This window comes from Dendrobates tinctorius, unplaced genomic scaffold (genome assembly GCF_039654945.1).
Source record: "Dendrobates tinctorius isolate UK_male_01 unplaced genomic scaffold, ASM3965494v1 ptg000060l, whole genome shotgun sequence".
Taxonomy (NCBI): domain Eukaryota; kingdom Metazoa; phylum Chordata; class Amphibia; order Anura; family Dendrobatidae; genus Dendrobates; species Dendrobates tinctorius.
The window spans coordinates 6331212-6343437 of NW_027361728.1; the positions used below are offsets into that span (position 1 = coordinate 6331212).

Sequence of the window (12226 nt, forward strand, 5' to 3'; positions counted from 1 at the left end):
GCGCGCCAAAATCCGAAAAGTTCGATTTTGGCGCGCACGGCGCACCGTCAAAGGTGCGCAGCGCAGGTCAAAGCGCAACTAGCGCACGGCCTGCGCACGATCTGCGCACCCTATGCTAAAGATAGGGTGTGCCGATCGCAGGCGCCGCTGTCCGCTAGGAGGCGGCGCTACAAGCAAGGGGCGGGCACGCCGGGCAGAGAGCCGGCTCGGGGGCGGAGCTACCCCCGGCCGTGCGTGCGCTTAAAAAGCGCTAATGTGAAACCGGCCTTATATGCGCAAAATCTGGTTTAAAATTTTCTTTTGCTATTTCCATGATATATTTTTCATGTTTTTTATTTATTTACCTTTTATTTTTTGCTTTTGTGGTGAATGTGCCTATATTGGGATTTGAACTATGTATGATATTCTTCATTGAATCTATTTTGATTTGTTGCGCCATATTATTATTGGAGCGCCTATATATTTGAATCATGTCAGATGACGTTATTTTTTATCAAACAAACGACGCACACAGACTTGCGCTGCATTTCTTTCCCCCATTAAAGATGGCGCTGACACTGATAGTGTGCCAGTGCGCATGAGTGGGATTAATGCGATGTTTACATGTCGGACTTCCGGTCCTGCGCACTGTGCGGTGTGAGACGCCGATACATGACGCGATGACAATAGTTACCATGGGGTGAGTCATGCTCATTTATATGTTAATACAGCTGCCGCTGATTTGAAATTATAGGACATTTTTAGATATTAATGGTTTTTAAGTGGAGATTAATATCTTTTCATCAATTGAGGCACTTTTGCACATTGCACTATGAATGCACTTTTTGATTGTTATTTATGTTTTGTAAAACTATGCATTGCACATTGTATATTATCTAATTGTTTGTATGATTGGAGAGCTTTAAATAGCACTCACTTTGCATTGTAACACTGCTTGAGAAAGGTCCACAACTCCCAGGACCGAAACATCTGTATGGGCAACTAGCCAGATGGGCTAATAAATAGCATTTTGACTGGAATTCTTTTGGTGTGCTGCTTTCATCTTGAGGACTATTTTTGAGGTTTGGTATATGCCTGGAAGGCTTGCATCCGCATTGTCTGTTCATTTTCTGTGCTGCTTTTCCTCTTTTTCCACATATATATATATTCATATATATTTAGATATACATACATATTTTGTCATATATACTGTATATGTATATATCTTTATATACATATATATGTATATATATGATGCCTAGACATTACAGCTATAAGATCACTTACCATCCTCATATTAAATATTGTCGCACCAATGGAAAGCAAGGTTATCACAAGAAGAATTGCAGTATACTCAATGTAGTCCAAAGCAAACCATAAACTCAAAGAATAAGCTTGAAAAATGTAATATGGATTCAAAACCTATACAAAATAAAATAAAGGGAATAAGAATTAATGGAAAATAGTTACGTAGCAACAATGCATAGCTTTGCTGCACACCGTCAATAGGGGAAAAGGTACAATAACCCATACCGCACTGAATAACAAAGTCCTGCTGTGAACCATGCTTAATGGTCACCAAGAACTCTAAGCTCTTGAAGCTTAAAACTTGAAGCACTTCCCTGTGAGAAAGCGAAAGCGAAACGTGCGTCGGGGCAGTGTGGGATGTTTCATCGCCATACACCATGGGTAAGTTGCAAATCTTACAACTGATTTGCAACTATGAGTGACATTATTATACACATGGACACTTGTGTGCTTTGACTGTCTGACTCTTTTTTGTGAATTCACAAAATTTGAGTAACGTGTAGTTCATATTATGCTGGCACATCTATAGTTCCTCTTGTTATTCTCTCTTTTACCCTCCTGATCTTCAATGTGAACTGAATTTTTTCAGATGCTTTAATCTATGAACTTCTAGTTATTTACACTTGTCACCTGTCACCTATGTATATGACTTCAGTACTTGGTGATTTTTGCTCCCATGGATGATATCTTTGATGGATAGGAACACCCCTTTATGTTTATTGTTCCTCCTTTTGGTATAAGACCTATTTTGTAATGTTATTTGATTTTTTTTATGTATCTTACTAAATAAATTTTGCATTTTGCTTTTTATCCTATTCTGGTGGTTTATTGTACACCATTTTTTCATCTTTGTTTGCAATAACCCATACAGTATTGAATAACAGAGTACTGCGGTGAAACCTGCTTCATGGTCACCAAGAAATCTAAACTCTTAAAACCTGTTTTTGACAAAAGTAGAGAATGAAAGTATGACATCAATATTATTAACTTGTAAGAATGGAAGTGAGTGGGTATAAATCTTCACTGTCAATGATCCAGTATGAAGTAGGAGACTGGAAAGGTTTAAATGTGATTTTTATTTGCCAATGCAGTTTGTCCTGATGAAGAAGCATGTTTACTTCAAAACACGATGATAAATAAAAATTGCATTTAAACCTGTCCGGTCTCCTACTCCATTCTAAACCATTGGCAGCGTGGATTTATACCGACTCACTTCCAGTCTCACAACTTTATCCATATTGTGGATCTGCAGCAGTCAACTTTCTAAGATGATGGTGCAGTTATGACACTCACAACCCCATAAGGTGAGCATGATTCACTTTTTACCTTCTCTTTTTAACCGAAATAAGACCCTATTACGCTTATTGTCTCTCCAGTTTTTTATCTACTCATCAATATGATTAAAACATTATATCTGGGTAATGTACAACTAACAATTGTCTGCTATTCCTATGAATTGAAGTGAGTGCTCCCTTTTGAGGTGTCAATCTGAAATGATCTAACACAACCTTACAGGTCTAACTTGAATTGGTCAATCTACAGTGACACACAAAAAGTGACAAATTGCATTTTTAACAAGAAAATGAATTAGGAAATAGGCTATAGGGCCAGAAAAAGTGCAAACAGAAACAAACAAACACCCACCAAGCCTTAGTTTTTACATATTGCGTGCAGCTTCCCTATTGCAAAATTTCTGAGTACATTAACAGCAGTCTGAATTTTTTTAATACAAATCTTATATACACTGTTGAGTTCTATGTTTGGGCTCAGCCTTTACCTGGCTGATATAAAGGGTGGTGATAATAATTACAGGACAGCAAATGGAAATCTTAATATCAAACATATTTAAAAGAGTCATGTGGTCAATAAAAAGTTTTTTGTAAACTATTTTTGCGCCATAAAATATCAAAAGAATTCACACTCTCCTGAATGAACGCTGCAGCCAATCAAGTTGTCATATGGGACAAGATGTCAGCATAGGAAACCAAGTTTTACAGAGAAGAGCAGATGACTAAGCAATGGAACTACAGATGTATCAGTGGAGAAGAACATAGTGATTGATTTTATTTAAAACTTTTGGGGAGGGTTTGCAGGGTTGTGAGAAGTTCACAACAAATCACCAAATTAATCTACAACATAAATGAACATGCTGCTGGTTTAACATTTTCATGATGATTTTTTTCTGCAGCAAGTAGATGGAATTCAGAAAATCCTCATCCATTTTACGTGTACGGTAATACGCTACATATTTTCTGCCTCAAAAATTTGGATGACAAAGTCCTCAGCATTTCTGTCATATTTCTGTCCCTTACTTTACAAAGTGAAGAAAAGTATTATGAGAAAAGAAATATAAATCCCTCACCTCTTTGAACAACAGCTTCCAGATTGGAGTAACTTCTACCTCAAGTGTGTTCAATCCGCAAATTTGTTTTCTGCATTTCAAAATTAATTATAATGAAATATTGGCATTATAGTAAACCTTGAGCAACAAAGTAACAACCAACTAACACAAAATATTGTAATGTGATGTCTACACATACCGCATTTCCTGCTCTTCTTTTGTTAAACCAGAGCCAAACTTTGCTTGTATATCTGAACAAGAGTATTCATCTTCTAGAACTCTAAATCAAAAAGGGAAACTGTTCTTAAATTTATTAAAAAATAAATAGAATAAAAATTAGGACAATAATAAATAAAAAAGTCTATATTTTTAAATTATTATTATTATTATTATTCAGTGTAGACAAACATTTGCTTGACTAACTTTTATACTTTGTTTGACCAAAGACAACTTTTTGTTAAATCCATTTGTCTTTTGCCCTTCTTTAAATATTATATATTTCTTAGACTTACCCAATTTTTTGAAAATTTCCTTCTAATGTGTTCCAAACATATCTAATTTTCTGTACTCTTAAACAGCGCACCTAAAAAAAAAAGAGCTGATGTAAAATATAGACTATGCACTGCTAACTAGACACACCGCCAAAACACCCTCAGTGCCCCTCCAGGCTGATTTACAAATGATTTCTACACTAGCTTTCTGATGACTGTCACATCAGGTCTCTATAAATAAGGCAAAATTTAATTGGGTGCAAGCCCTGATACAGCCATACCTCTACTTCTTTATGTAAAAAAATGTTCTGACAGGTTGACTTCAACATCATAGCAGAGCACATTATTTTAATATGAAAACAGGGGAGTAAGGGTCAGACCCATGGATGATGGAGGCACACCGATGACAGCTCTATTTCCACCTGGATGTGTGTTCTCCATGTTATCTACACAAGCCTCCAGCCTTTCAGAGGCCAGCAGATGGGGCAATGACATCACTGCAATTGAGCCACCCGCCTACATCAGAATTGGAGGACGAAGAGGATGCTGCTTTTTGTGGGAGCAGGGATATGTGAGAACAATCTTTTTTTATGCCTATACAAAGAGTACCAGGAAGGGGGACATTAATAATATACTAGAGCAAAGATGGAGGTATTATTTCAGTATTGGGACCCAAATTTGGAACATTATTAGTGTATGGGAACAATTGGCAGGCAATATCACTGTATGGGGCCAACTGGAGGACAATATTATTATATGAGGCCAATTGGTGGGACATTTTTACAATATAGTTCTAATTTGTGATATTATTACTATATGGGGCCAATTGAAACACATTTTTATTGTATGGGGCCAATAGGAGAACATTCATACTGTATGGGGCCAATTGAGGGAAATTATTGTATAGGGTCAATTGGGGACATTATAACTTCATGGGGATGATGGAGGAACACTATGTAAATATAGTATAGGGGCCAGAATAGGTGACAATTGCTGTACAATGAGGGTGATTGATAATACTCCCTATTGTGGTCCAAACAATATTTTAAGCCCTTTCAACTGTATCCAGGTATAAGAGGAGTAAATTATTATTGTACTGGTGCCACTGCGATGCAGTATTACTGCTGTATTTGAGTGTAAAGACAGACATTACTACTTTGTGGGGGATAAAGGGGACTTTCACTATTTTTTGCATGCCACATAAGGGGACAATTAGAGACATCATCTGTGAGTCACTGGAGTTACTTGTACTATATACTGTTACACTATCCACAGAGCTCCTGTATATATTTATCACTAGTGTACACTCACTGGCCACTTTATTAGGTACACCTGTCCAACTGTGTGTTAAGACTTAATTTCTAATCAGCCAATCACATGGCGGCAACTCAGTGCATTTAGGCATGTAGACATGGTCAAGACAATCTCCTGCAGTTCAAACCGAGCATCAGTATGGGGAAGAAAGGTGATTTGAGTGCCTTTGAATGTGGCATGATTGTTGGTGCCAGAAGGGCTGGTCTGAGAATTTCAGAAACTGCTGATCTACTGGGATTTTCACGCACAACCATCTCTAGGGTTTACAGAGAATGGTCCGAAAAAGAAAAAAAATCCAGTGAGCGGCAGTTCTGTGGCCGGAAATGCCATGTTGATGCCAGAGGTCAGAGGAGAATGGGCAGACTGGTTCGAGCTGATAGAAAGGCAACAGTGACTCAAATTGCCACCCGTTACAACCAAGGTAGGCAGAAGAGCATCTCTGAACGCACAGTGCGTCGAACTTTGAGGCAGATGGGCTACAGCAGCAGAAGACCACACTGGGTACCACTCCTCTCAGCTAAGAACAGGAAACTGAGGCTACAATTTGCACAAGCTCATCGAAATTGGACAGTAGAAGATTGGAAAAACGTTGCCTGGTCTGATGAGTCTCGATTTCTGCTGCGACATTCGGATGGTAGGGTCAGAATTTGGCATAAACAACATGAAAGCATGGATCCATCCTGCCTTGTATCAACGGTTCAGGCTGGTGGTGGTGGTGTCATGGTGTGGGGAATTTTTTCTGGGCACTCTTTGGGCCCCTTGGTACCAATTGAGCATCGTTGCAACGCCACAGCCTACCTGAGTATTGTTGCTGACCATGTCCATCCCTTTATGACCACAATGTACCCAACATCTGATGGCTACTTTCAGCAGGATAATGCGCCATGTCATAAAGCTCGAATCATCTCAGATTGGTTTCTTGAACATGACAATGAGTTTACTGTACTCAAATGGCCTCCTCAGTCACCAGATCTCAATCCAATAGAGCATCTTTGGGATGTGGTGGAACGGGAGATTCGCATCAGGGATGTGCAGCCGACAAATCTGCGCCAACTGTGTGATGCCATCATGTCAATATGGTCCAAAATCTCTGAGGAATGCTTCCAGCACCTTGTTGAATCTCTGCCACGAAGAATTGAGGCAGTTCTGAAGGCAAAAGGGGGTCCAACCCCTTACTAGCATGGTGTACCTAATAAAGTGGCCAGTGAGTGTATATACAGTATATTAATGTTAGCACAATAATTTTTGTTAATGATAAGAGTGTTGATATTATTTGGTCAGTACGTGGTGGTAATATGTGGCTTGGCCATCGTGTGGCAATATTTATCCATCTTATGTGGTTTTATTGGAATATTGCTCATTGTATAGTCATTTTTGCTCAGTAACAGCATGGTAGTTATACTCAGACTTTATATGGTAATAATAATATGTGATCATGTTGTGGCGTTATTTCTTTTGTATGCTGTGTTATTGGTATATTAGATTTGGTATAACATGATAACATGATAACATTTGCTATTTGGTAACTGTATGACGATATTATTTAGAAATATTACTTACAAAATGATCTTATTGCTGCATTTTGGTGAGATCTATATGTTTTATCTGTATTTTTTTACTTTTAACTCGTTAGTGACTGGACCAATTTTGACCTTTATGATGAAGCCAAATTTTTTTAAATCTGACCAGAGTGTCACTTCATGTGGTAATAACTCTGGAACGTTTCAACATATTCCAGTGACTCTAATATTATTATTGTTTTCGTCACACATTGTACCTTATGACTGTGGTAAATTTAGGTGGATATGTTTTGTGTTTATTTGTAAAAATATTGGAAATTTGGGGAAAATTTTGAAAAATTTGCAATTTTCAAACTTTTAATTTTTATATTGTCAGTTGGTCATGCTGTACAAAATAATTAATAAATAACATTTTCCATATGTCTAATTCACAAATGCATAATTTTTCAAACATTGTCTTTTTTTTTTTGTTCGGTTGTTAGAAGGGTTAAAAGTTGAGCAGCAATTTCTAATTTTTTTTCAATTTATTTGCAAAACCTGTTTCTTTAGGGAACTATCTAAATTTAAATTTTCTTTAAGGGGCCTATATATTGGAAACTCTCCAAATGTGATAATATCTTAAAAACCGCACCCTCAAATATTTCAAAACTGTCAGGAATTTTTTTAAGACTTGAGATGCCACACAGAGAATTAAAACAAAGTGGAATGGAAAAAAATAAATTGTAATTTTTCCTTTAAAATTTTATTTTAGCCTCATATTTTTTTACTTTTACAAGGAATAGAATGAGTAAGTTGATCTCACAAATTGTTATTCACTTTCTTCTGACTGTGCTGATACCCCACATGTGGTCAGAAGCCTCTAATTGGACAAATGGTAGAGCTCAGAAGGGAAGGAGCAACATTTGAATTTTGAAACAGAAATTTGGCTGAAATAGATTCCGGGCATCATGTCACATGTGCAGCGGCCCTAAGGTCCCTAAAGAGCAGAAACCCCAAACAGGTGACCCCATTTTGGAAACTAAACCCCCAAGAAATTTAATCTGAGAATATAGTGAGCATTTTGAACTCCCAGTTACTAAACAGAATTTGATAACATTAGCTTATCATATTGAAAATGTGCGCTTTTATTCACGAAAATGTTGCTTTATCCCTAAACTTCTTTCACTTTTGCAAGAGGAAACCAGAAAAAGTGCCATAGGCGCTTCACAGAACTTTTCAAAACTTAGATGTGAAAACAAAAATTATGTTTTTCCAATAACATGTTATTTTTGCCCCCAAATTTTTAATTTTGACAATGGCTAATAGAAGCAAACAGACTCCATAATTTGCTGTGTAATTTCTTCTGAATATATAACTACCCCATATATTGTTAAAAACTGCTGTTTGGGCACATGGCAGGGTTTAGAAACACAAGAATGATTTGAAATTTGATTTTTGTAGCATAAGATTTTCAGAAATGAATTGTGAATGACATATTTGTTGACCTCCTGACATAATAAAACAGCAGAAACTCCCCAAAACTTGCCCCATTTTGTTAAACTAGACCCCTCAAGGAATTCTGGTTATGTGTGAGATAAGTTGCATTTTTTATTGGTAACATTATGGGGTACATCATTTCTGCTCGCTTTCAATATAAGACTGGGATCATATTCTCGTGTTCTATGCTGAGAACGTACGTCAGAGTTTCCTTGTAAATCCCACAAAATTGCAATTCAGACGAAACACTTGTTGGAACCACTTACTATAATAGAGCTAATACAGACACATTGGAAACTGTTTTGCGTCTGTTCTGGTGGTATCCATCTTTTTAGGCATGCAGAGAACTGTGGTTGTTCACACTTGTGCTCTAAATCGCCTAAAATAATGTGACACCACTGGAACAAAGACCAAAGTGTCTCCATCTTCCTCATACATGAGTGGTTTCATTGAGGATATTGTCTGAATTGTGTTGTTTTGGGATTTACACTCAAACCCCAAAGTAAGCATTCAGGGGAGAGCGCAGGATAAATGTGTTTGATCTGATAGATGCTACTGTGCAGTCGCTGGTGGCGCCATCTTGGAGAAGGCAATTTTTTTTCTTTCTGTAGCAAGATGGCATCACCGATGCTTGTGCCGTCTCCATTTTGTGACAGATTTTTTTTCTTATGAGTTTATTTATACCAGCAATTAAAATAATTAAATGCACATTATAGGTGCAATCAAGCTGCAGTGCAGGTGCTGCCACCGGCTCCTGTCTGCTGAAGGTGTTTTTGTTTCAATATATATAAAATTCATTATGTAAAATAGGGTGCAGGTCACTGAGGGATCAATGACCTGTCAGAAGCCATACAGCTGAATAGCTAAGCAGAGAACCACATGAATACCCCCTGCACAACCCCACCCAATTGCATGAGCATATCATTAACTGAAAACAGAAAATAAACATTAAACAACAACCATGGTATTCATCAACAAATGTATTATTTTAATCAGTATAACGGCGCCAACCTGACACTGTTTGTAGGTTACTGTACCCAATCCTGTTGACAGGTTCCCTTTAATCGGATTTTTGGGAGGCAGAATGAACAAATAGACAACACAAGAATATGCCCAAATTTTATTTTTGCTCATTTTTCCCTGATATACTAGGGAATAGACAGATTTATTCTTCCTGTCAGTATGAATATAATGACACCAGATTAATATTTTTTAATGTTTTTGCTTCTGTCACACACTAATAATGCATTTTCTTTTTAAAGAAAAAGCTAATTCATTGTCCTATTCTGAGAGCTGTAACTTTTTTATTTTTTGGTGAACAGAGCTGCATGAGGACTTATTTTTTTAGCATTTTTTTATCGCTTTTTGTGCAAAATTTTCAGACATATATATTGTAGGGGTTGTACTCCCTTGGGTGTGTCATGAGGAAGAAAGGAATCTTGCTCCATTAGAAGTTCATGTGGGTTCATGTGCCATCTCTGCCTCTTCAGATCATTTGACCATTACCGATTTCTTCCCCTGAAGGAGGTCTATCAGGGGCATGGCCATCATGGAGAAGTTCGGGATGAATTATCCCACGATCCCCAGAAAGGCTCTAACTTGCTTTTTTGACAACGGTCTTAGCCATGCTCGGATTGCCTCCACTTTACTGATTTGCGGTTTGATCTTGCCTCTACCAACTACATATCTCAGGTATTTGGCTTCTTCTTTCTCCAAGGCACATTTCTTCGGGTCGATTGAAAACCCTGCCTTCCTTAGAGCATGAAACACCATCTGAACCTTTTCCAGAAGTCTCCTCCAGTCTGGGCTGAAGATAACAATATCGTCCAGGTATGCCACGACGTATTGCTTATGGAGTGAAAGAATTCTATCCATAGCCCTCTGGATGGTCGCCGAGGCCCCTGCAGTCCTAACGGCATCCAGACATACTGGAAACATCCGTCCGGCGTAGAAAACACCTGTGCCATGGGGATCTGCCAAAATCACTTTGTCAAATCCAAGGTGGTTATGTACCTTGCGGGCCCAAGTCTCTTGATCAGCTCATTGACGCATGGCATGGGATAAGCCTCAAAGTTGGAGACCTCATTCAACTTCCGATAGTCATTGCAGAATCTCCATTCATCATCAGGCTTCAGGACCAAGACAATCGGGCTCGACCAACTACTCTTGGACTCCTCAATGACCATGAGTTTCAACATACGCTCCACCTCATTGGAGATCACTTCTCAATGGGCCTCTGGAATCCGATAAGGCTTCACGTTTGCACGCACTTGTGGCATCATCAGAACTTCGTGTTCTGCAACCTTTGTGCACCCAGGCAATTCCGAGAACAGGTCTCTGTTCTTCTGGAGCAACTTCCAGCACTGCTTTTATGGGCCTTTAACAGCGTCTCCACTATGGCAACACCTCCAATCTCGCATTCTGGCTGGCCGCGCAAAGTTTCAGCTCTCTGTCTTGCCATGACTTGATGAGGTTGACATGGTAGACCTGATATGGTTTCCTTCTTCCCGGTTGATGAATCTTATATTTTACCTCACCAAGCTTTTCCTCCATGTCATATGGCCCTTGCCTATTGGCCAAGAACTTGTTCTCCACATTAGGAATTAGCACAAGGACAAAGTCTCCCAGATTGAACTGTCTTACACTGGTTGACCGGTTGTAGACCTTGGCCTGAACTTCTTGTGCCTGGAGATGTCTTTTTACAATGACCATCACCTTCGCAATCCTCTGCCCCATCAGTGCCATGTGTTCGATGACACATCAGTGGGGCGTGACTTTGGCTTCCCAGGTTTCCTTGGCTATATCCAGGAGACCTCGCGGATGTTGGCCATACAGAAGTTCGAATGACGAGAAACCTGTAGAGGCCTGTGGAACCTCACGGATGGAGAACAACCGATACGATAAGAGACAGTCCCAGTCTCTACCATCCTTTTCTATGTCTTTCCACAGCATGCTCTTCAGCATTTTTTAAACCTTTCCACAAGGCCATCTGTCTGAGGATGGTACACTGAAGTCCTCAACTGGGAGATTTGCAGGACCTTACATAACTCCCTCATCACCTTACTCATAAAAGGTTTTCCTTGGTCTGTCAGGATCTCCTTTGAAAGACTTGTCCGTGAAAAAACATGGACCAATTCGCTGATTATACTCTTTGCGGAGGAATTTCTCAAGGGAATTGCTTCAGGATAGCGTGTGGCATTGTCCAGGATGACCAATATGTATTGATGCTCACAAGCAGATTTAACAAGGGGATGAACAAAGTCCATATCAATTCTCTCAAATGGCGCTTCAATAATAGGCAATGACACAAGCGGCTCCAAATGTGAGAGGTGAGTGCGGTTAACTGACATGTAGGGCAGGACATGCAATAGTGTAATATTTCTGTTAGGAGTTAGATTTCTGCCCTGACTATGCAGGAATCTAGACCCTCACATTCTGCAGTCTCCTGCTCTCTGTCCACTGCAGAAGAGATTGCAGAGGAGATTGCTTTGCAGCAACTCTCTCCGGAGGCTAAGTCCTTCATCCCATCCTCTGAGCATGCTCGTGGGACGATCTCCCATTGGAGTTCAGGAGTCAGGTGCTCAGATCCTGCTCCTGATTCCATTGGTCCAGCTCAGGGTTCTGGAGACTTCCGGAAGGTCCCGTTCGCTATAAAAAGTGCGCATGGCTGTTCCGCCATGCGCTAGTATAGTCATACTTGCTGCTGTATGTTTGTTGATGGATGCATGATCTGATGAATGACTCATTTGAAACCCCATTCCTATGATATTACGAATGTGTGAGGGAATGAGTTAGAG

General features: G+C 39.2%; 1 protein-coding gene and 1 long non-coding RNA gene across 2 annotated transcripts in view; both read right to left on the minus strand.

Moving 5' to 3' along the window:
* Nucleotides 1-4095, minus strand: part of LOC141092729 (probable cation-transporting ATPase 13A4) — a 328264-nt gene extending 324169 nt beyond the window's left edge. The window contains exons 1-4 of the mRNA XM_073579122.1: nucleotides 4080-4095; nucleotides 3828-3906; nucleotides 3650-3719; nucleotides 1267-1401 (exon numbers count right to left, since the gene is read on the minus strand). Of these exons, the coding sequence (XP_073435223.1) occupies nucleotides 1267-1401; nucleotides 3650-3719; nucleotides 3828-3906; nucleotides 4080-4095 (300 nt within the window). The remainder of the gene's footprint in view (nucleotides 1-1266; nucleotides 1402-3649; nucleotides 3720-3827; nucleotides 3907-4079) is intronic.
* A 44-nt stretch (nucleotides 4096-4139) lies between these two features.
* The window catches only part of LOC141092480 (uncharacterized), a 125254-nt gene continuing 117167 nt past the window's right edge, over nucleotides 4140-12226 (minus strand). Inside the window, exon 4 of the long non-coding RNA XR_012232813.1 lies at nucleotides 4140-4211. This is a non-coding gene — a long non-coding RNA (uncharacterized lncRNA). The remainder of the gene's footprint in view (nucleotides 4212-12226) is intronic.